This window comes from Fukomys damarensis, unplaced genomic scaffold, assembly GCF_012274545.1.
Source record: "Fukomys damarensis isolate Sample0158 unplaced genomic scaffold, DMR_v1.0_HiC HiC_scaffold_1, whole genome shotgun sequence".
NCBI lineage: Eukaryota > Metazoa > Chordata > Mammalia > Rodentia > Bathyergidae > Fukomys > Fukomys damarensis.
Window position 1 is genome coordinate 3,116,642 of NW_022900913.1, and position 24,683 is coordinate 3,141,324.

The 24,683-nt window shown below is 50.0% G+C and overlaps 1 protein-coding gene across 1 annotated transcript in view; it reads left to right on the forward strand.

Annotated features, from left to right (window-relative positions):
- Positions 1–24,683, forward strand: part of Adamts16 (ADAM metallopeptidase with thrombospondin type 1 motif 16) — a 124,125-nt gene that overhangs the window by 93,494 nt on the left and 5,948 nt on the right. The window contains exons 19-20 of the mRNA XM_010606128.2: positions 3,421–3,547; positions 24,550–24,681. Coding sequence (XP_010604430.1) covers positions 3,421–3,547; positions 24,550–24,681 — 259 coding nt within the window. The remainder of the gene's footprint in view (positions 1–3,420; positions 3,548–24,549; positions 24,682–24,683) is intronic.

Here is a 24,683-nt window from a genome sequence, read left to right on the forward strand (position 1 = left end):
AACTCAGACACCCAGGTATAAGGCTCTGCCCCACACGCTGCCCCGGCTGCGGCCACCAGTCATACGTGTGGGGTCCCCACCCAGATCACGCCCCCTTTTCCTACCAGACCCCTGAGGCTCCGGATCCTGCAGGGCATGGGTTGGGACTGGCCTCCGCCCTGGGTCGTGGGGGGTCTCTTCCAGCCTGTGCAGGAGTCTGCAGAGGTTCGACCTGCGGCAGGACTGGCGTGGGTGGGCCCTGGGTACAACTCTGTGGGAGGACTGAGGTTGGGCCTCAGGCTGTCTGGTGTAAGCTGCTTTCCTGGGAAAGATTCCCCCGACTCTCAGGCCTTAGCAGGTGTGTGTACTATTTCACACCTGGGTAAATGGAGACAGAAAACCAGTGGCTGCTAATTTTGCAGGTGTGGCCCCTGAGCTAGGGCAGCACCTGCACATTTGTTAGGAAGAAAAACCCAAGTCCATGGCACCTACTGTGTCTGACACTCGGTGGAGTGGGGCTTTGCGTGCGCGGGTCTGACGCACGCGCGGGTCTGAGGACCCCTGAGCCAAGAAACACAGAGAAGCAAGTGCAGGGGTCAAGTTGAGGCCGAGAAGATGGCCAGGTGGGCCCAGGGGCGTGGCCAGGGATGACCGCAGATGGGCAGGCCTGGTGCAGAGGACAGAGAAAAGGGCTCGGGGCGGGGCCCCGTGTCACACATGAGGGGAAGAGCAGGGTTCAGAGGCCCAGAGGTTCAACCAGGAAAAGCAGACTTTTAATCTGGGAGTGTCAGGAGTGTGTGCATGTGTGAGCTGTATGTGTGTGTGTGTATGTGCACATGTGCGTTAAAGGGGAAATTTCCTTTTAAAAAGGATTTTCAACTTGAGTGGTGCGGTGTGTGTGTGCCTATAATCCCAGCACTGTGGCAGGCTGAGGCAGGAGGTTCTCAAGTTCAAGCCCAGCTTAGGCAGCTCAGAATTTAGTGAGACCTTGTTCTAAAATTTAAAAAAAAAATAAGTCTAAGAAAATGTAGGCCAGTCTAGAAAGGAACGCTGCGTTTCCCCTCCAAGAGGACAGATCTTTGTGAAGGACGTGGGTATGCATTGCGCTCCAGCCTGTGTCCCTGCAGTGCCACACAGAAGGTCCCTCGGCAGATATTTCTGCCTCGGGTCACCGAGAGGGACAGATCTCTGGATGTCACTTCCTCTCTCTGGGCCTGGGTTGCTGTATCTTCTGCCCTGCACGGGGTCTAACCCTTCCAGCCCAGGCTGACCTGACGGGGACCCTGGGACCTCCCGGGCTCTTCGGCTGCGACTTCTGCTCTGCCTCCCAGACCATCCCCTGCCAGGTCTGCAGACACCCCAGTGCCGAGCTCATAGACACGTGCACCCCAGGGCCGCCACCGCACCTGTCCTTGACTCTAAATCTGCCTGTTAGAGCAGATGTTGGGGCCACAACTAACCAGGGTGCTTAGGTTCGCTTGTACTGTCTTCCTACTGCCTTGTGGCTGCAGGGCATACGCCACTGCTAGTCTCGGAGGCGTTCTCTGTGATTTGGTTCCTGTGCTTTCTTGGAAAGGCTCTTTTTGCAACAGACTCGCTGTGTTTAAATAGCTTTTCTTACACTTCTACCGAGCGTTTGGTGATCTTTATCTTAGTCATGTTTTTAAATAAACCATTCCAGATCTGAGACAACTAAAACCAGGAAGAGATAATTGGAAAATTCAAGTTACAGCAGCAGTAACCGGAAAACCTTAGTGCAATTTTCTGTCACATCGAGTCAGCAAAGAACTGGGAGGGAAGCACCCTCCCTCCTTCAGAAGAGCCAGGCTGGTGCTTTGGGATCAGACTCAGGAGAGCTATTTTCGTGTGGCTCCTGGACAAAGCTGGTTACTGTTTTTATAAATTTTTATTTTCATTAGTACTGTCCATGTTTATAGTCCATAATGAAAACTGGTTCTCTAAATGGGTGACATTGCCCTTGAATACCCTGTTCCTTTTCAACAAAGCATCCCCAGGTGCCAAACTTGATGTCAGAGTGAATTTTAGACTTCGTTTTCTCTTCAAGGGTCTTGCCTTGGAATCATTGAGCTGATTTGCTCCTCTGAAGCCATCTCTCCATTCATGCCCTCACAGACAAGCTCTGGGGCCTGTCTGGGAGGGACTGGAGCTGGTGGGCACAATGTCAGGGTCGCTGGAGCCCAACCTGGCCAGACTGTGGGCATTTTTCCCTGTAAGCTGCAGGCCTCCTGTGTCTGTCTTTCCAAACATGGTGACAAAATTCTCTATCTTAATGAGTGTGATTTTGCCCTTTACAAAGGAGCACTGGCTTGGTTCTTTTCCTCCGTTTTTCTTTCCTCACTATTGAAAGAACTCTCTCTTCCTTCACAAGGTATATCTGGGTTATTATCCTTTTTTATATCATGGCAAAGTATATGCAATGTGAAGTTTACACTTTACCACTCCCAAGTGTGCAGCTCAGTGTCATTAAATATGTTTACATCGTTACACAACCGTCACCTTCACCAGTCTCCAGAACTCTTTCATCTTCTCAGACTCTCCATACTCTTTAAGCAATAACTTTCCATTCCCTTTCCCCAGCCCTTGGCAAACAGCTATCTGCCTTCTGTCTCTGTGGAGCTGATGATTCCTGGTGCCCCACACAATAGTTCTCTGTGATAAATTTAATTGATTGATGTATCAAAGAAATTAAGGGACACTCATGAAGCTTTCAGTAGCAGCCCAGTTGTACTGAGAGCCTGAGAATTGAGCTGCCTTCATTTCCACTGAGTTCATCTGATACAACTCCTACATTGAACATTCGATTATAGCTTTGACAATATTTAAAACTATGAATTCCCAGGCAATACATTTGTGGTCATTTTATTGTTTTTTGCTTCTTGCTGCTTTATTGCTCCTTGTTTCCTCCAACTCTCAATGGCGTATGACACAGGGATATGTAACATTGGAGCGACATTTGATAATGCCTAGTGTTCCCAAGGATTGAAAGAACTGGTGTGTTGGTTCCCTTCCTCAAGTTTACAGTAGCGCTCTTTAAATGCTGTTAAAAGGTAGGCAGAAATGTGTGATTCCGAGAGTTGATGGAATTCACCAGTTAGAAACAGGGAGACAGGTCAGAAAAGGAGAATCCCAGTGACTGGCTAGGTGGGGAGTGGTGGCAGGTGCCTGTGACTCCAGAACTCAGCAGTTTGAGGAAAGAGGATTGCTGTGAGTTCAGTTTGGGTATGGGCTACACAGTGACTTCAAGGCCAGCCTCAAGCACATAGGAGACCCTGTCTCAAAGAAGTAAGAAAAGAGTTGGCCAATTGGACATGAAGGAGATATGCGAGTGTGGTCAAGATCTTTCGCAGGAGTTTGCCGCCTTTGTCTGCCTTTCGACACAGGACTCGGTTGTGAGTGTGTCGTGCCTCTCTCCTTGCACAGGGCATCTGATCACAAAGGGAGGCTGCTACAGAGACATGAGCTTGCAGGTGAACACGTCCTTCTGTAACCCCAAGACCCGCCCTGCCACAGCACTGGTGTCCTGCGGAGTGTCCGCCTGTCCTCCCAGGTAAGCGGTGTTGAGAGCACCGTAACAAAAGTACAGTGTGCAGACACATCCAGTGCGCAGGCAGCCCTGAGGCTGCTGGAGAACAAGCACCGGCTCCCATTATCAGACCCCAGCAACTCAGAGGCGAACAAAGCAAACTGTGCCTGAGTGCAGGGTATAAACACTCATGCTCGGGGTCCGTGAGGGGACGGTTCTTCCAGCAGCACCGCCCGCGTGAGGGCTGGGTCTGTCGGCGCCTCGCGGTCCTTGTCGGTACAGGGGGACCTGTCTCCCAGGGTGGTGGAAAGCACTGACAGACCATGCCCAGGACACAACTCGAATGTCCCCTAGAACGACCGTGGGGCCAAACTGCACACGGGGGCATCAGATTCGGGTTGGTTGTAAAGACCCGGGGCTGGCGGGTGCGGCCTGGCATGCTGAAATGTGCCTCAGAGTCACACAGCACAATGCCCTCTCCAAGGCCATTGAATACAGGAAGATGAGAGGTGAGTGCTGTCTCCATCCTTTCCAGAGCTCACATGACCCCCCCGGGCTCAGGGTGCAGACAGAGACACCAACCAGCACTCGAGGGGCCAGGAGTCACCTGGTCACAGTGGGGGACGGGCTCCCTGGGAGCATCGGGTCCTATTGCACAGCTGCCTGCAGAACACAGCCACCGAATCAGGCTCCAGCCCTGCTCAGCCACAGCTGTGGGTCTGTGACCTCCACGTCTCACCACTATGGAGAGAAACACTCAGAATTTACCTGAGAATTTTAGCTCTTGAGACCCATGGACTAAGGTCTGGGAGCCTCCGGGGCTCTTCTCCAGCACCTGGTTACCACGTTCCCCAACATCGCTATCTCGGCCCCAGAGAGCTGCTGCCTGCTTCCCTAGCCTGACTGTGGCCAGGCTGGGCTGGATGCAAGAATACAGCTTAGTGTGTACTGGGTCTGTGCCTGAAGTGTCTACTGAGGGTGTACTCCAGGCTGAGGAGGAGCTGATCTCTCTGGATGGCCAAGGCAGGACACAACAGGCCACCCCTCTTTGTCAAAGGGATTTCTTATCGAAGGAAATAGACGTCAGAGAAAAACAAAGCTGGACCTAGCTGACACGTCCAGGCCAGATTTTAGTCAGCCATAAGGACCACAGTAGGAAGAGCCAGCGTGAAGGGAGCTCAGCTTTTCCCTGTGCATGAAACTGGGTGTTCAGGAGAATAAAGGAGTGGGGCGATGTGGGTGCAGTTCAGGAGAGGCAGGGGAGGAGGGCATTTCAAGGAGTGAGAGGGGTCCTTGGGAAACCCGCCAGGCTGCTCACTAGCTTGTGGGAGCCAGGCTTCTCCCTGGGGGGAATGGGCCCCAGCATCAACACAAGCAGGAACTCCTCTGGGTGGCCTTGGTCTTCTCCAACAGGAACCCAGTGGGGCCAGGGCTGGCTAGATACCTCCCCTGACTGAGGCTGGGACTGTCTGATAGAGTTTAGATTCCACAGCATCTTTGTCATTTGTTGCAACCCCTGCAGAGTGGGATCTCACCTGTGTCCCAGGTGACAATAAACCTTAGCTCCATTATGACCCTGTGAGACCATCATCTTGGACAAAGTCCCATGATGACCATGAGGCCACCCTTACACAACGTGTCACTGTGTGTGTGCCTGTGTGTGTGTGTGTGTGTGTGCATGTGCATGTTGGTGCATTTCGTGCATCATAGTGGTGCTAGTTTGTCCCGTTGGTCTTCTCTGCCTTTCTGGCACAGAGAGATCCAGAACCACTTCTGAGCTCTCCTGTGTGTGGTGCTTTCTACTTAACTCATTCCAAGGCAGTAAATCAGTTAATTCTGTCACAAGCAGAACAGTGGGCCTGACAGCAACATCAGTGTAGGCTGAAGTTGGACCAACCTGTCTGTCCAGAAAACCCCTAGAAACCCTGAACAGTGGCAGCCCCAAATTCACCTGGGAAATACCTAGTGACCCCTGTCTTGCATGCGTCTTCCATCTGCGCACCTGTACTTTAGCACATTTGCATGTTCTCTGCAGGAGGAGCTTCCAGAGATGATACCACAGATTTACTGTCATTCCCCAAGTCACACGTCCCTGCCCCTTGGGTTCTTGGAAGCTCGAGCGGGTCAGGTGGGGCTTTGTGGCAACCTGGGAACAACGCATCCCCAGCGCACCCCACCTCTCCCACCCGGAGTTTTCTCAGGAGGTCCACAAAGCTGAGCCTGGTGCAGGGATGTCTGCCGCCCTCATCAGATGCGATCTTTGGCAGCGTCACCTGTGTTCTGCGTGAGGTGAGGATCTATTGCCCTGATCCACCTCAAGGCTTTCAGTGGGGATCGACAATAAGTCTTGGTTATTTTACTTTTGCTGTCAAAGGAAATGTACATCCATTATTTTTTAGTCTGTGAAGCACAATTTCCAAAAACAAAACACAAAAGTGAACTATGCTGTAGATTAATTCTTCTAGATTATTTTAGCAATGGAGCTGGGAAGGTAGATTTTCATTCAAGATGCTGTCTTAGTTTCCACTGAAATATAAGGAACTTTTCTCTTGTCCCGGGTACTAACAATCTTTTACTCCTGACTGAGTAGGCAGAAGGCCCAGGTCGGTTTTCCTGACAGTGACAGCAAGTGTCCTTCCAGTCCCCTGGGCAGCCCTGGGTCCTCTGAACCCACTGCCCCTCGGCACAAAGCTGCCAGCCTCACTTCCGCATGCTCTGGCTGACTCCGCTGCAGGATGCAGCAGGGTGCGAGCGGGCGTCTCATGTCTGACTGAAGGAGGTCCCTCAAGAGTGGGAGTGGAACCTTCCCAACAGCCTTCACAACAGGCCTCTCCTCTGGGGCGCAAGTGCTGAGGGAAGCCGACTTGCTGGCCGGGCGCCCACCCCGAGGCACAGCTGGAGGCCTGTCCGGCCCTGGGGTGCTCCAGTCATCAACCTTGCAGGGGAGGCTGCTGGGAGAGGGGCCCCACACGGGGAGGGGGTCTTAGCCTGGCAGCTTCAGCCAGGGATCATCACGGTTGGGCTATGGGTTACAGGGATCAGGTCTCAGGCTGCTCCCCGGCACGGAGGGTACGAGCCCCCGATTCTCCTCTTGGCCCTGGTGCTGCTGCCATGAGCAGCTCCCTGCCCTCCCACGGCTTGCGCGCAGCCTCCTGCGTTCTGGGCTGAGCCGGGAACGTTATCCCTTGCCTTTGAAGCAGGAGTTCTACATCACTTGGCTCTGCTTCCTTGATGCTCACGGGTCTAAGTGGAGTGGCTCCTGTCATTTATCTTGACTTGGGTTTTCCCAGTATGAGCACCAACAGCAGGCTTTCTACAGCGGGCAGAGGTGCAAAGGAAAATGTCTTCCAGATGGCAGATGGACGTGCTGTGTTCCGGAGGAGCAGAGCCAGAGTTCTTGTAGATCCTGGGATGCAGGGCTCCTTGTCCTCATAGGATCTGCACATACCTGGCCACAGCTCCACCCAGTATGTGGGGATCACATGACTCCTGCCTGTGGTTCCTGACTTTACAAACCCTTTAGCAGAGTTGTTTAACAGCCCAGGTACAGAGGCTGGAAACTGTGTCCATTCGGCTGTGCACTGGAGAAAGGAGAGATAAGATTCATTGCGGTGATTTATTCCTGATGTTCTCCTACAGCACTAACAGTCACAGGAAGGGAGGAAAGGATTCTGTCCTGCTTTTTTTTTTTTAACCTCTCCTCTTTTTCAAACGTGCTCCCTGAAGATACGAACCACTAAGTGATGTATAGATTACCATGGCAGTGAAAGAACTCTGATCACCTGGCCAGCATCTGTATAGGAGAGAGTCAGGCTCCCAGAAAAGCACCGAGGGCCAGCTCGGCTCTTTACGCCTCCCAGGGTCTGAACTTGAAGGTTCCCAGGGCTTGATTTTCTCCTCGCTGCTGCTCACCTGAAATTCAGAAAAATTTTTAAACACAAGGCTCTTTTTATTTTTCAGTGGGTTCTGTGAATAGCACACTGGGTCTTGCCCAGCACCCCACTTCTGTTAGTTCTGGGGCTACTTGGGATTTCTGGCGAATGTCCCTGCTTTGGCTTTTCGTGTTCCTGACTCAGGAGTGGGGCAGTTGTCCTACAGTGATGCAGGTCGCAGTGTCCCTCGTGGCTGCTCTCCGTGACTTCCCTTCCACTGGTAGTATGAGTCTGGTTTGCTGGCCTCGGTGGTGCTGTGGGGGGGGTCACCTGGAGGTAGAGCTTTGCCCTTGGGGTCCCTGGGTCTCCAGCAAACAGGGCTTCCATTCTCTCCTGAGAAGCCACTTTCCTCTGCCGTACGCAGTTCTGTGAAGTGTTTTGCTCTTTGGCTCTTTTACTCACTAGTTTTTTGGTGTATGTGTTTGTGGTTACTTATTTTTACACACTTTTTTGCAGCAGTTTTAGGCCCACAGAAAAAATGAGAGGTGCTGAGGAGATTCCCTTGGGCGCCCTGCACTGTGGCGCCCCTGCTCGGTGTGCCCAGCACAGGCCGCATTGCCACCCCAGTGAGCCTGCAGTGGGAGAGCAGGGAAAAAAGCACGGTGCATGGAGCTTGCCTACTGTGATTGCTCATTTTCCCTTAGTTCCTGTTAACTTTATTTTATAATTGTCTCGGTGACTTCCCCATCCCTGGGACAAAATACCTCTTTAGAAGAAAGACTTTAAAAAGACTGGCTTCCCTCCCTCCCTTTCTTCTTGCTTCCATATTTGTGACTTACATGGTTGCAGCACTAGGCAAAACTCCTGCTTTTCTTCCTCAAAGTGGAGCCCCCCCGCCCAGCCTCCTGTGAGCTCAGATACCAGCTGGACTGGCAGGAGGGAGGGGACCCACTAGGTCTTCGTGGGCCCAGGAGGGAACAGGAGCGTTTGAACTGAGGACTGCCACGGCCAGTGTGGGAAGAGGAGGAGGGGACTGCGAAATGGCCCTTTCTTGCTTTTTCTCTGAGGCATCTTAGAAGAAAACATCATTTCTCCTTCTATCCCCACTTCATCTGCTCCACCTCCACCACCGTAAAAAACGTTTCACCACACTAGTTTTGCTTTTCTTTGAAATCACTGACCTTGCGCAGTTAGGAAACCCAAGTTAATAATACAGCAAACTCACCTGACTTGGACAAGCTATGCCCTAAGAACAAAATTTAAACCAAACTAATGGACTTTAGAATTGATACAAGAATTTATTTTTATTTTACATTATCATTTGCTTAGGAATCCAAGTTACTTTTTATTAACTTGTTGCTACCGTTCCAAATCCCCTGTAAATCATGTTTTTGCCCAGCATGTTCAGCAGTTGTAGACTTGAACATCTCCCTCTGGAAAGTTCTTAGGGACTGGAAGGAAAGGATTTATCTACTAATTTTATTACAGCCTCGAGGCCTTTCAGGAGGTAGAAACAAGATTACCAAATCTTAGATTTTCTCACCCTTCTTTATTTTTCCCTTCAGTTTCTAATTAAGCAGTCCTTATCTTACTTATAAAGTTTCCAAGAAGTCACATATAATCTGATTTCGTTTTAAAAAGCATACGTAGAGCTTTAAACGATATTCTCATAATCAAAGAGCTGTCCAGATCAATTCTGCGCAGATGAGCTTTGTCTTCAATTCAACACCGCTTTCCAGCAGGACCTCACTTTGTGGAAGGTGCGGTGCAGCGGGGAGAAAGAACACAGTCGTCTCAGGGCACCTGCTGTCGCCTTGCGTGTCAAGGGTCCGCTAGACCCCATGTAGGGCGAGAATGCGCACAAGAACCCCTCTCCTCCCCAGCTGCTCCCAGTGCCTCCATGTCTGATTCGACTCTTTTTTTCTTTTATTGAGTTTATTGGTACATTTTAGGTATACAGTACAGTTACATTCATTATTGGGATCTTGTGCCTTTACATGACAGGTGGTCCTGGTTCTCACTTTTTCACCTTTATGCCACATGAAGTTCCAACTGCAATGACTTTTCAGTTACCACTTGGAGCTTGTGTGTTTGTTTAAAGGTGGCTTAATGCTCACGATGACACATCACAGGGCCTGCCCATCCTCCCAGTCCATCCCCAACCCCATCAGACAGGTTCAAAAATCCCAGTAGTTCTAAATAATACGCAGGTTACCAGGGCCCTGCTTGGCGATTTCAGGGAGTTTCCTACTGACCAGCATGTGGAGCATGAGGCCTTGTCGGGTCACTGTTGTCGGTCATATCGCTTGACCCTCTTAGCATCCTCTTCCTCTCCCTCTGACCTGCCTGCGCCAGGCTATCCCAGCAGCAGACATTGTCTTCTCCATCGTTTACTGTTCCTTCCTGGCTAAGCAGATCGCCCTGGTACTGTTTCCTGTCACGATACAATCCTGTTTGTCTCTCTGTTAATCATCTGAATTTCCTTTCCTTGGGATTCTTTATCTAAACTCCAAAGGACACATCGCATCCGTTAATTCTCTGGACAGCTAGAGACCAGGCACCTGGCACCAAAGAGCAAATGCAGAAGCCCTGCCCTCCTCCAGGGGGCTGTGCTGAAGCCAAGAAGACACAGTCAATCCACGTGCCTGCTTCCCTGGCTTCGTGGCCTTGTATGTTCTAGTTTATAAGTGTTTTCTTGATCGCCTACTCTAGAAGGTGATGGAGGCTGTGAGAAGACTGGTGGGAGTGGAGAAGAGGAAGAAGTCGGCTGTGGTGTTGACCCCGTTGGGAACGTGGGGTGCGCACGTCACCTGTGGTTGCTTATGCCACCGTATTCGGGGGACACTGCTTCTCCTGTCCGCCTGAGAGCACCATGGGGCGCTGAGTGATGAAGGTGAGCGTGCAAGCCCCGCACCGTGGGTAGGAGCAGCGCTCCCTGAGAGCGCTCCAGCCCCTCATTTGTGACTCTCGCTCTTCCCCCTCCACTTCTGAGGCTTGAGGGTGTTTGGCCCACATTCCTGAGCTTGTCGGTGTTGTCATGGCTTCGCGTCCTCCTTCATTCACAGGGACCGAATAGCTGCTCGTACTCGTTTGGAAATTATTTCCACGGTGTTTCGCATTTCCTATTCTTGTCTTCTGAACTCTCACACATCATACTGGCGTTTAGTATTCTTCCCCAGATGTGACATTTCTGTGTCTTGTGGGCTGTGCTGTGGCAATTCTGCACCTGCATCGAACTATGATGATCAAGGCAGGCTAATGAACACTTCCTCTTCAGCAATTATTCCCCTGTGTTGGGGAGCCACGCTGTTCTTGTCTAGCCAGCAGGAGGGTGCCATACATCATTTAGCCACACTTTCCCATGCCAAGGAAGAGCAGGAGCGACACCGCCTCCGTGTCTCCTGCCCCACTGACCTTCTCCTTGATCTCTGTCCTTACTTCCTCCCAGGCCCTAGGGGCCTTGAATCCATTTTGTTCTTTTGCAAGACTGGTTTACTAGTTTCCACTAATGAGTGACAACATGAGGCATTTGTCTTTCTGTATCTGGTTTATTTCACCTCGCATAATGTGTTTGTTTTCTTTTCCAAATGCTGTCGTTCTGTTCTAGATTTCTTTGGTTTTATCTTCCAGGTCTCCCGCTGTCTTTGCTTTGGCTGGTTGATTGGTTGACTTTGCATCTGAATATCCTTCTATATATTTTCAAACACTGTATTTTATATTTGGTCTTCTCTTCTAAGACAACCTGCTCCACTGTGTTCTTTTTAAGGACACTATAGCTGCTCGCTCCTTCCTTTGTCCCTTACCCATGGATGCTCATCCTTTCACGTCTGCTCCAGTGGCTGGATGGGGGCTTTGCTCCCTATTTGTCCTGATGGTGGCTTCCTCAGACACCCAGCAGTCCTTCAGCTTTCAGCCTCCAGCCATGCTGACACTGTGCCACCGAGATCAGGTGGAGAGGACACCCTCATGAAGAGACAGGTTGCTACTGCAGAGCAGCTAGTCAGGACCCTTTTTTGTTTCTGCTCTGTAACCTGCAAAATCCTCTCTGCAAGGGCGCCTGTTTCTACAGAGAAGTATCTTGTGCTGGAGATGCATGGGTTGGGATAGCTGCTGTGTGTGCCCCTGACAATGGTGCATAGTAAGGACAGTGTCAGGGGTCTCAGAGCTTCCCACTGTGAAGCCTCTCCCTGGAGTCGTCAAGCCCATCTCTCCAGAGGGAGCATCCTTCTGGCCTTCATTAGAATCCAGTTAGGCAATGGAGATTAATATGGGTATAGAGTGATGATACTTAACTAAAAGATCTGTATTGCCATGCTCAGAGCAACAACTGAATGCCATCAAGAGTGAAAGATGGGGGCTGGGGATTTAGCTCAGTGGTTCTGCCACCTGCCTCACAAGTGCAAGGACCCAAGTTTGATCCCCAGTACAAAAAAAAAAATTAAAAAAGAGTGGAAGATGAGCACTGTAGTTACATCCACTGTAATATTAGCAGTAGTAAATGGACACAGAGGCAATGCAACTATGAGGATAAATGATTGTGAACCCATGTAAGGTGAATGACTTAAGCCTCTCACCAAGAAGAGAAAGTGAATTACCCTTGGGGACCGCCCCATCCCAGACTTCCTGTTTTTCCAACTGGATTTCCGTTGCCCGCCCCCGAAGAGTTGGTCTCCTTGCCCCTTGTCTCCATGTTTCACATTTAAGCACTAAATTGTAGCATCAAGTGTCAACCTCGCCATTTCTCTTCTAGCCAATGGTGTTCACCATTTGGGGTCCTAATGAATCAATGCTCTTTGAGAACAGAATTAGAAATTGTCTGTGGAATGTGTATGGTATGTCAGGGCAAAGATGCTTATAACTGGGGCTACAGGGATGTAGTATGATGTCACTGAAGCTGAAACTATGAACTTTTCTAAATTTCCTAGCTGTTGTTCTTACCGGCGTGCACCGTGAATTATAGAAGCTTCACACTCCACAAAACCTGACCTCCTCCCAATAATGGTAGCAATGACGAGATTGTAAATCTCAGTACTAATCCAGTGCTTGCCAAGCTGAGGGATTAACTCGTTGGAATCTCACAGGTGCCCCTTTGGATAGATACTCTGATTGTTCCCAGGTATACATGAGGAGACAGAGGCAGGGGCACTGGAGATAATGTAGTGAGAAAAGCATCGCAGGGAGGACTCAGACACCATTAGATGGCTGAGTATGCTTTGTATGAATCCATCTGGAAAGATAGTTCATAGGTCCTCATTCATGTTCAGGGGTGTAATAAGGAAATCGCACATATATTACATATGTGTAGTAAAAATGAGTGCTACCTGCCTGTGAGTGTATGAAGATATAGATAAAGGAAGTTCCCACAATAAAGGTAAAATATTTAGCACAATGTACCCGACAAGAGCTACAACAGCTGCCATTAATGGTGACCAAAGACAGGGCTGTGGGCTGAGAAGCACATAGTTTATCAACCAGCCTGGGACACCTGAGAGGGAGGGAGATCAGTGTTCAACAACAGGATAAGAGACAAACATAAACTCCAACAAACAAAAACTCAGCTCCAATGAAGCTGAATCAGGAAAGCCCTCATTGCCAGTATTGTTGAACTCGGAGTAGGGAGATATTGGCAGCAGATTCATCAGCACAGAGCATGTGCAGGTTATTTGGGGTCTTAGAGTGCATTTGATACCTTAAGGATGACAAGAAGTTGCACAGCCTGCTTGAAGTCACTGCGTGCCTCTTGGCCCTTATATGCAGTAAGCACACAGTAGACACCTGAGGTCATCTCCTGCAGCCCAGCGCTGTCTTCAAGAGAGCCTTGCAGTTAGTTCAGAGCCCAGGTTGAATCCCCAGGGGCTTCCTGGGCTGTCAGTGTTGACGCAATTCTCACATGGCCATTTGTGCGGTGTAGACCTGACATCATATTGGCAATTAAAGACAACACAGTCGGCCCATGCTGCCCAGACTTGTCTATGTTCCACGTAGGATACTTCAGAGTGAGTTATCCTTACTGCTGCACTGGTTGGCTGCTGGCCCAATTTGAGTCATGTGGAGCGGCCAAGCTACAGGATGAGGTCTTTAAATGCAGGATTTCTCTGCCTCGACTCACCCAAAGAATAGCGAGCATCTGTGAAACCATTTAACTATAAGACAAAGGATTTTCTGATGTCGTTCTACATCTGTCAAGTGAATACCACTGACTCATTGGACTCCTTCGTAACACAGACTAGTAAATTATACCAATTATAACACAGCAAATGGGCAGGTGACCAAGACATGGATGGGGAGGAGGGAGGAAGAGAGGGGAGGGAAAAGAAGAGTTAAGATGTGTTGTGTGTGTGTGCTGACTCCCCATGAGGAATGTAATCCTTAGGCACTGGAAACATGTGCTATTAAAAATAAAATTTTAAACAACAATAATAATACAGCCAATGGCATTAATGGCATTTCAGTACAATACATTCCTCCTCATATTCCCTTAGTTTTCTGACCAATGTTTTAAGAACAACAGATGAATTTACAGCATTATTTGATAACTTCTGAGGTGTAACAACTGAAGCCTTCAAAGCATGAAGTAGCACTATATCTTAACTATGGATCTAAATGCCTAAAGTATTAATAAGTATTAATATTATAATATTATTTAATAAGTCTTTATAACCTTCTAAAATCTATTAATATCTGAGGCTGACTTAATAGAAAAATTCAACCAGTGGTCCCTAAGATTGCGTAAGAAATAACTAACCCACGGGTGTCTTAAAGAAGATGAGGCAAAGGAAGAGGTAGTTTCACAGGTCTGGGAGCTCAGAGGTTACATAAATACTCCCTGAGATTTATGTGTTCATTTCTGCAAGCCAGTTACTCTCCTCCAAGTGCCACCAGGCGAAGCTCTTCCTGTGGGGAATGGAATTGCTCCAGCCCCATCACGAAAGAAGTCTCTGCAGTCCAGTGTCCCCCATATGTTCTTGGCAGACCCCAGCCACAGCCCTTCTCAGCCACGGCAATCATCACCAGCACCCCTAGATCTTGGTATGGTGGCCATTTGAGTGCTTTCAAGACAAAACATACAGATTCTTAGAAATCATTGTAAAAAAAATCAAATCCTCTTGCTTTACAGACACCAGAGTAAACACCCCTGGATCTGTTGTCATTTCTGCATTTGAATTCTCTATCTGGACCCTTGATGAACACCCATGATGCTTTATTCCCACCATTCAGTCATCATTAACTATAATTTTTTAAAGGCAAAAATATGAATTCTCAGTTCTGTTCATTTATAGCCACCTAGCCTTTCAAAAAGCAACGCAGAGAGTGCATGGATTTGATGCTGTGAATGAGATCATCTTACTGTCTCCCTCTGCACCTGACAATGGAGAATACACCTGAGACCCCGGCCAGGGTGTAGACACCCATGCCATGAGGTGTCAGTTGCTTAAAGATTGACCTGTGTAAAGTACACATTCAGTTCACTTCTTTGGTCCCTGAAAACCCACTGGATTTCTGGCCATTCCTGGGATCCCTGATGCCACGAACTATAACATAAAATGTACGGAGGGTCCTGACTGCCCGAACCCCTGCGGTATCCACCACAGCTTGTGTTCAGAAGCCCAAAGTTGAGAAGCCATGGTCCAGGCTGTGGTCGTCACCCAGGCCCCTGGACGAGGACTGCTGGAAGCCATCCTAGGAAATCAGCTCGGGAACCCGGCGAGGACCCTTGGAGGAATGTGCCTGGGAGGGACCACACAGAAACCGGAAAGCAGGAAGCCTGGAACTGGAGGAAGAACGCAGCCATCTTTGCTTCACAATGAAGAAGCCACAGAGGGGAAGTCGAACACCTGTGGTAGCATGGAAATTCGATATTCTTGCCCGAGAGAGCCAGGGAATGAATCCCATGAGATTTAAGATGCGAGTGTCACCTGGAGAGGTAAATGGGGCCATGTCCTCCATTGGTCTCAGAAGGCAGAACAAGGAGGCTGAGTCACTGGTGGGATCTTTACATTTGCCTCAGGCACAAGGTCAGCTTTTCCCAGTATCTGGGAGGCAGATATCTGACCCCCTAGAAGGGCAGGAGTAATTTCAGGGGTTGGAGAAAAACAAGACTCTCCTGGAGAGCACAGGAACCTGGCTTGGAAAGAGCAAGGCCCACATATTTTGTACAATGAACTACGTAATCATTAAGAAATTTCTAAAACATTGTCCCTTGTGGATAATTAGCTAAAGTTAGAAATACACAGTTTTACCTAGAATAGTGAATTCTGGACTTACTGTTAAAAAACAGGCCTGCCTGACAAAGTGAACAGCTATACAATTCAGACAGTAAGCCCTCATACTTCCTAAATATTTGCATTCCCCCCCAGGACATTTTAGAGGGAAGAAGAGACTTTAAGTGACTGACTCACATTGGGATTGTTCTTGGGCTTTCAGGCCTGCCTCGCAGAATTCTTATTGTTGTGGCTGCAATGAAGGCAGCCGTGACTGCACACCTCTCCCGGGTCTCCTGGCTGTAACTTCCAGCTGTGTGAACTCCACCATCAAGGCCCTGGGTGGCTGAGGCCAAGGTCCTTAGCATCTCTGGGCCTCCGTCTCCTCCTCTGTGCGAGGGGGGCTCACTGAGCACCCGACTCTGGGTTGTGCATGGGTTTATCCGTGTAAATAAATGTGGGTACTGTGTGCATCAGGAGCTACAACCATGGTTCAAAGCTCACAGTTCAAAGCCTGCCCTGTACCAAGTACTGAACTATTCTGAGCTTTGCTTGTAGAATATGATCGCCTTCACCTCCTCCGCCTGTGGGAGAGGTAAGAGAGCCCAAGGTTCTGGCTGGTGTGGGGGGTCCCACACAGGCACTGACTTACTGTACTCAGTTCACATCTTACCAACAAGCTGCCCATTTACTTTCTCGATGGCTTCTGCAAAAGCCTCATTTTACCCCTGTCAGATTTGTGTGGGACTCACTGTTGCTGGCTGTTCTCACTGTTCATTACAGTTGGGACCTTGTCCTATCAGTCAGCATAGGTGTCCAACTCCAGCACTTCCTGTCAATAATTCAGTTCCTACCTTCTGCAGATACAGATGTGCAATCCCATTACTCATCAGTGAAATCAGTTAAATAGGGAGAGGGGGACCCTGTGTCCCCCCAGCCGCATATAGCCACGCCACACCTGTTCTGGAAGTCTGTGGGTCACAGCCACACCCACAGGTGTAGTACTGGATCCAGAGTCTCCTCCTCATCTCAAGCTGGGCTGAGGGCTCGCAGCAGGGATGCCATGGCCGAGCAGCCTGAGGGCTCACCGGCTGGTGCTTTGGTAGGAAGTCTGCCCGCTCCTGGAACTCTGATCCCCTCTGCCTCCTCTCAGGAAGGACTAGAGGGCAGAGGACATGGGTGGCCTAGCAAACACTGTGTGAGGCAGGGAGAGACCAGAGTCGACTCATTGGCATGTGGAGGGACCAAATAAACTCCTGGCATGGACTCCGTGACAGTGTTTAGAGCTGGACTCGTATCTGGGGATATTCTTTCTCCCATGGCTCCTTACCCCTCTCTGCCCAAGAACCGTAAGACTCAGAGCCCCTACCCACTGGTCCCTGTGCCCAGCCTGTACCCTGGATCAGAGACAGATTCTCAGTCCTGTGGGTGAGCCCCGGGCCCTGGAACACAAGGGAGCTAGGAGCAGTGCAGGTGGGAACAGCAGGTTTCTGTGAGCAGTGACAACCTCACAGTGTTTCCTGCCCGAGGAGTGGAGACCAGCTTTCACCAGGGCAGAACTGGGTCGAGGAAGGGTGACGAAGGGGCGTGTGCATGAGGCACAACGAAGAGGGTGTATTAAGGCTCTGCAGAGAGCAGAACCACTGAAGTTCTGTGTGCAGTGGTAGCAATGCTTAGAAATCCAGCACTCTGAGAGGCTCAAGCAAGAGGACGGCAAGTTCCAGCCCTGCCTGCCTGGGCAACTCAGTGACTTAGCAAGACCTTGTCTTAAATAAATAAATAAATAAATAAATACAGTGCCGAGGATTTAGCTCAGTGGTGCTGCCACCTGCCTTGAAAGCTCAAGGTCCCAAGTTCAATCCCTGGTACCAAAAAAGAAAAGAAAATGCATACATGTATTGTGGATGTAGCTCAGTGTGAGAGCCCTGGGTTCTGCCCCCAGTACTACAAAACTAAGCAGAATGAAATGACTCTGTGTGTGTGTGTGTGTGTGTGTGTGTGTGCAAAAAGAACTGTGTTTTCAGGAATTGCTCATGTGGTTGTAGGGACTGACAAGTCCACACTCTCTAGGGGCCCTGGCAGGCTGGAAGAACTGCAGTCTCAGGATCAAATGCAAAGGCCCCCCACCAGTACAACCCCTTTCCTCCTGGGAGACCTAGGGCCTTCAGCTGATTGGGTGAGGCCCACCTGATTTGTTGGAAGAAATCTGATTTACTAGTTTAAATGTTAATCGCATCTGGGAAGCACTTCCACCAGAATATTTAGACTGTTTGGCCAAATATCTGGATAGCAGGGCCTCAGGGAGCCATGCCAGTCCACAGCCAGCATGGGGGCCAGGGGTGCATGAGTGAGATTTGCCAGGGAATCGGGAAGCAGAGTTGGAGTTTGGTGGAAAGGGAGGGGCCCATGGGAGCCCCAGTTCTGCTGCAGGTCCCTGCAAGGGTGGAGGAAGCCACACTGGGACCTGCTGACCCTCAGAGTGGCTGAGACTAAGCTGTTCATGAGCAGGACTCTGTGGTCCTCTGCGGGACGGAGACATCTCTGAAGAGAAACTCTGCCCACCACAGGTGGATGCGCGAATCACTTGCATAAAACATCTTCACTGCAGACTTTTTCCAGTTTGAATCTCTTTAAAGAAAGGTGAAACGTGTCCCATCTGCCTGAGTGCAAAGTCACTTTAGTTTTGTCTGCAGTGTTTACAGTTGTCTGAGCCACACCTAACAGAACTCGATCCGTGGAGTCTCCCAAGATTCGGCTCTGTCTTCTCTCAGAAACAAGCCTGTTTTTCTTCCTGGGCACAGTGCAGGGAGCTACACTAACCCTAATTAGATTCCCTCAGACCGAGGAAGGAGGAGCTCTTGGTCTGAAGACAGAATCAGTGGGCTCTGGTGGCAGCAGATGGCTGTTGATGCCCTGGGCCTGGGTGACCCTTCCCACCCCCACGGTTCTGTGTGGTTGGTACTCTCAGTGTGCTCCTCCGGGCAGAGGAGGAGAGGTGCAGGGAACCTGAGTCAGCACAGAGCAGGACACCAGGCTTCTAGTGCAGCTGCAGCAAGCCCGTGGGCAGGAAGGATCCCGTGCAGGAGGCCATCTGGTCCCCAGAGAAGCACGGAACAGGTGCTGAGCGCTGCAGAGCAGACAGCGACCTGAAGAACATTTGCCTGCTCAGCCTTCGGAGACAGAAGCTGGGGGAGTCTCTCGTAGGGAACTGCGCCTGTTGGCAGGCAGTACAAGAGGAATCTCAGCAACGCAAGCACTGTCCCCAGGGGTGAACAGGCCCAGCACCACAACCTTCCACAGCTGGCTGCAAGACAGGAACACGGTGTCAGAAGAGCACAAAGGTTCAAGACGCTCAGCTCACAGTAACCAGGAAGCAGAGCCGGAGATCAACACAGAGAGGAATCGTCCCGGGACGAGATGCACCCCGAGGTTCTGCCCCAGGCCCACCCAGACTCACCCAGGAGTCTGCTTCTCCAGTCCCTGAGTGGGCACCAAGCCAAGCGTGTGGATACTGTTCCCTGCACACCCTGCTGCAGGAGTCAGTGCTGTGATCCTTGTCCCTTCCGCTCTGTCCCCGCTCATCCTTTGATTGGTCACTGTGCATGCCTGGGCTTAGTTTCCCCATACAGATGACAAGGCTGGAAAGTAAGATCACTCCTGCCTTGCTCTCTGCTCGAACACTCAGCCTTCCAGTTTTTTTGTGGAAACCAGGTAAAAGGGTAGACTCATAAAGAGCCATAGTTTCATCATCTTTTGGGATCTAATGGTTTTCCTTTTAAAGTTTATGAGGCAGAGTTTTTGTTTAAGTGGACAGAATACAACAGCCAGTGTTCTGTAGATAGAAGCTGCAGCTCAAGGATTTGGGATGCAAGTGCGGAATTTCTAAGGCCCTTTGAGCACAGAGGCCAGTTCTTTCCATGTGTGTTTCTCCTAATTCTGTTTTCCCTGGCTTTCCCTGTGTAAACGAACCTCTGTGGATCTCACTGGTTCTTTTTAAAATAAGATTTTGTGACAGGAGAGTGAGACCCAGTAAAACTATCATACTGACCTCCAGCAGGGAAGCTTTGCACGCCTTTGGCTCTGCAGTTCATGAAGTCAGTGCTCACAGCGCCTCCCTTGGAAGAAGGCTTTCACATCTGCCCCCTTGGCTTTGCATACTTTTAGCAGAGAATCCTGCATTTCGAGATGAAAAGTTATCCCACGCCTGTGTCTGGCTTGCTGTGGATCTCCCCTTCAGTTTCACAAGACGAAGAGGTGTGATTTAGGAAATGTAGGAGGCGTCCGCTTGTGAGCATCCAAGTGCAGAGGAGGGCCTGATCTCCAGGCTGTGTTTCCTGCCAGCCGGTTGTCAGTCATGGGATGGCAATTGTGCCATGAATGTAGCAAACACTACGTTTACTGCTGGGAAATGTGTCCTGGGCAACCACCTGGGGCTCCCGAGCAGCAGGGTCCAGCACACAGCTCACCAGCATTCTCACACTCTCCCTGCTGTGCCATTCCTGATGTACTTGCTGCCAGACCCCAGAGGGACATGGAGACTTCGAGTGCTCTGTTCTAGCCATGAGTGCAGACAAGCACAGCTCCATCTCTCCAACAACCCCAGCTCTATCTGCAGCTCTCAAGCACACATTTGATCCCCAAGGTCACTGCCTCTTCCAGAGCTCAACTTCTATCTCTGATTGCTTGGATACAATGCCATGCAAGCACCCCTGTCAGTTCCAACAGCAGACAGTGAGGACAGCAAGCAGACACCTCGGCTGTCTACCGGATGGGCTGAGGGGGTCAGCTTCTCTCCTTCCCATTCTGCCCAGTTCTGCTGACCTGTGGCCCCACTTACAGGGTTCCTACATGGTTTAGCTTGTTAACTTGGATTTATTTTTCCAATGAAAACAAGCAGTGGTTTCCAAGAGGCAGATGTTTATTGTTGAATGTTTAAAACATTTCGTTTTAAAGTGTGGTGGACCTACAATTACTCACACATGTGAGAATGCTGTAGTTACTCATATGAAAACAAAGCTGTATCTTCAAAGCTCAGCCAATCCCACCCCGCCAGACCGCATCGACCACTGTCATAACCTCTGGGCCCTGAGAGTGTCTGCATATAGTCCTGGAGGCCAATAGAGCTCATTTAGGGAGGCAAAGCAATTAATTAGGAACAGCCTGCCTGAAACCTGCGACAGATGTGCTGAGAACACCGTGTTGACAGGTCTATCAAGGATCCAAGAAGCACCTGCCGGCAAATTCTACAGCGCAGCCTTTGTGATTCTACAGCCGCCAGGAGAGGGGACTCCCCTCTCTCGAGCTGATTCGTGCTATGACAGCCTCGTGTTCATCAAGGCTTCAAGCTGGTATGTGTCGTGACAGCTTCTGTGTTAAATCATTTTCCATGGAGCAAAGAGTCATCCACACAGAAGCCAAGAATCACTCTGGAAAATACAGTAGCTCCAACAAGAACCAACAGAGAAAAGAACTGCGATCTTTAATCCTGATACACCAACTTCATTCGATTAAGAAATCCATAATGGATTAGTGAGCATGCCTCTGGGTAGTTCGTGGGAGGTGTGACTTTGGGTACTGTATCCAGTCCCTGTCCCCTTCTTCTCTGGCACTATTCCCCTGCTCTGCTTCCTGAACACCATGAGCTGAACAGCTCTGTTCCACCATCTCCTTCCTCTGTGACGGTCCCGCCTTGGAATCAGCTCACCATGGACTGAATCCCCTGAAACCATCAGCCAACTCAAACCTCTCCTCCTTGAAGTCATGCGTGTCAGGTGTTGTGTCCAACAATGGGAAAGCTTGCTGATACAGCAACTAAATTCCAAGATGAAAGCAGAAACCGCTGAGAGACTTATGATCTTAAACCCATGATCAAGCAAAGGCTGGTTCAGGTGGGATCAAGCCATGAGCGAGTTGGAGTGGAAGCCAGAGATGGCCTCAGAGTCCAAACTGTCCTGTTGTGGCGGCATGCCGCTCTGCTGGTGCTGTGACAAAGTATTCTGCTCAGCCCTCATGGGAAGGTTTTGCCAAAGGAAGCATTACATGGCCAAAACTGAAGTGTTAAATTCACTTTTTAAAGTGGAGAGAAAAGGCATTTCATTGACCTTATCTAATGACTGTTGTGCTTGTCAGTGTGCTGGTACTGAGATCATTTGAGTTAAGAGAAAGTTTTGTTTCACCTACTGTTTCAGAGCTTCAGCCCATGACAGACTGGCCCTGTTGCTTTAGTCTCATGGCCAGGGGCCATGTCATGGGAGAGGCATGTAGGGAAGGAGGCTCACCCATCTCAGGGCAGCAGTGGAGCCCCACAGTTACCTCTCACAATGACCTAACCTCCGTCCACGAAAGCCCCCCCGCAAGGGTCCATTCCCCCAACACTGCCATCCTGGGACCAAACCTTAACCACATGGCCTTTGGAGAACATTCCAGATCCAAACTGTGACAGTTGCTGAACAGTAAGGATATTGGATTCAAAACGGATGCCAGGAGACCCACCTGAATCCCTGACGGGAAGCAGTGACCCCCACCCTGAGAACCGCACAGGTGTACCCACGAGAGGGCCCTTGGCAGTGCATAGCACCACAGCTGGGTGGAGGAGATGGCTGAGCCCCGCTGCATCCTGCCTCAAGACCCCAACTGATAAGGGGAATACCAAGCAGTTGCTTTCTTCCCACTGGTGCATTCAGGAAAATCAAGTCAAAGCTGTTGCCAGGGCCCCTGTTTATTTTCAAAACACAGCTCACTCCGGCTTACGGGACCCTCAGCATCATACAGAGCCAGGCAAAGGTTTCGAGTCTCTTGGGCTGAACTGGAGGCATTTTGTACCAGTGCACTGCTTGTGAACTCAGACAGATATTTGGCACCTCCAGAAGTGATTGGGGCGATCTCTGTGCAAGATGATTCCGTGTAGAGATCTGCTCTCTCGAGAGAGGCTGGAGGATGGGCGAGCCCAGTGGAAATGGGTAAGATGACAGAGACAGAGGCTCCCAAGGCGATGTGGAAAACCTGCCGCAGCCAGGATGTCTGTGGCAGCCCCGGTGTGGACACAGCAGTTAAAATTCACAAGGCTGCAGGACGCAGAGAGCAGTGTGCAAAATGGGAAGAAACAAAATCACAACTGGAAGCACACAGAGCCGAAAAAGCCACTCAGGCCACTGACAGCAGACTCCTTACAGCTGCAAGGCTGAAGCCAATCTCCTAGAAGGAGGATGTATAAGTAGTTGGCATGACAGCGAATGAAAAATGCTCATTATGCCATCACCAATGATGGGGAGTGTTTCCACAGCCGACTGGGACGATTCCTACAACCCTGACATATTTGCTTTTTGTGTGTATAAAAATTTGCATTACCATTTTCTATTTCTATCCACGCAAACACAGAGAGACACACACATGGACACACACAGAGACACAAACAGGGACACACAGAGACACACAGGGACACACACAGAGCAAGCAAAAGAAGCAGCATAGAGACACAGTAGCAGCGGCTGTCACCGGAAGAAGGGATCACAGACACACAGACATGCACCACTACACCCAACTAGGAATTCTTTTATATGCAGAAAAGACAAATAAAAATGCGGCTTTGAGGGAAAATATTGTCACCTGTCAACAACTGGTAATCAAATGAACGATGCCCAGATGTTATGAACCTCCTGCTGGAAAAGCAGCTACCCCTAATGAAACAGTCATTAAAACAAATCCTACCCAAAATGAATAAAGCCTCTAGATCCAAACCCTAATGGATGGAAATGACCACGGGCAGAGGAATATGTTAAATGACACTATGGAGATGTTCTTCACAAAATCCTGCAGTGGGGAAAAAAATCTGCAGAAGATTCAGGACAGAAACCACCCAGCTTCTGCCCCAAATGAATTGAGTAGGAAAATCAAGATTAGGATTAAGGAATCACATGGAGACAGAGAAGAAAAACCTGTGGACCAGTTAGTTGCACAGTGTGGGTTTTATTTGGGTTTTCCTTTAACAAGCAGATTAAATTAAGAACTTCGAGATACTGTTAAGAATTCGAACCCCAGACACTTTCAGTAATGCCAAAAAAATTACCCCCTTTTTTGGATGTCATAATGTTACTGGGGGGGGGTTCTAAAAACAGATTTCTTCTTATCCTTTGGAGATTCACAGTGGAATATGTACATCGGAAACGTGCTTCCCAGTGGGGAGCATGGAGGGTAACTATCGAGGGGGTGAACAGGAGCAGAAAGGTCCCTTACCCTGCGAATGTTGAAGTTTTTGTTTTAAGAAAGGCAGAGGCAGAACGGCCACTTGGCCACACTGCTCTGGAGTGGGTCATTTGCAAGGGTGGTGGAAGCAAGGCCAGTGGAAGGGAAGGGGGACAGGGAGGAGGGCAGGAGGAGCAGGCTGGGGAGGAGTCCGGGCCCTGCGGCTACAGCCAGCGCTGTCTACACAGCAGCTGGGAAACTTCACTGGCCGCTGCTACTTCACCTTCCTGTCTCGGGCCAGGACACTGCCCCTTCCTTACTGGGGCCTCTTCCTTTTAGGGTCACGTGGACCAATTTTTTTCCTCTTCACTTTCTAAAAGACTTTTAGCACCTGTTCGCAGGACGCAGTGGCTGCTTTTGGGGTGAGAAGTCGGTGCCTGTACGTAACGCATCTTCATTCTTTCTACATCCCCTCCTCTCCCTCCATCTCTCGGTCCCTTCCCATCTGCAAAAGATCTGTCTGTCTGTCTCCTATTATCTACCTTTTATTCTGTGCTTTATTTATCTACACTTTGCTTTGGGCTTCTGGGGTGAGAGAAATCACGCCATATCGAAGCCTGCGAGTCCGATTCCTTCACTTAACGCTGTGGTCTCGAGGTGCGTGCACTTTCCCACAAATGTCGCTCGTTTACCTTCCCTTGTGGCACGGTAGAACTGTGCTGCGTGTTGAGCGGGGGGAGTGCTTCACACATCCACACCCTGTCCCCTGCAGCTGGTCCCTGGGGAACTGGAGCTCCTGCAGCCGGACGTGCGGTGGAGGCACTCAGAGCCGGCGCGTGCAGTGCATCCGGTGGGCCCACGACAACTCAGCGCCGGTGGCGAGCAGCCTGTGTCCACAGCCTGCGC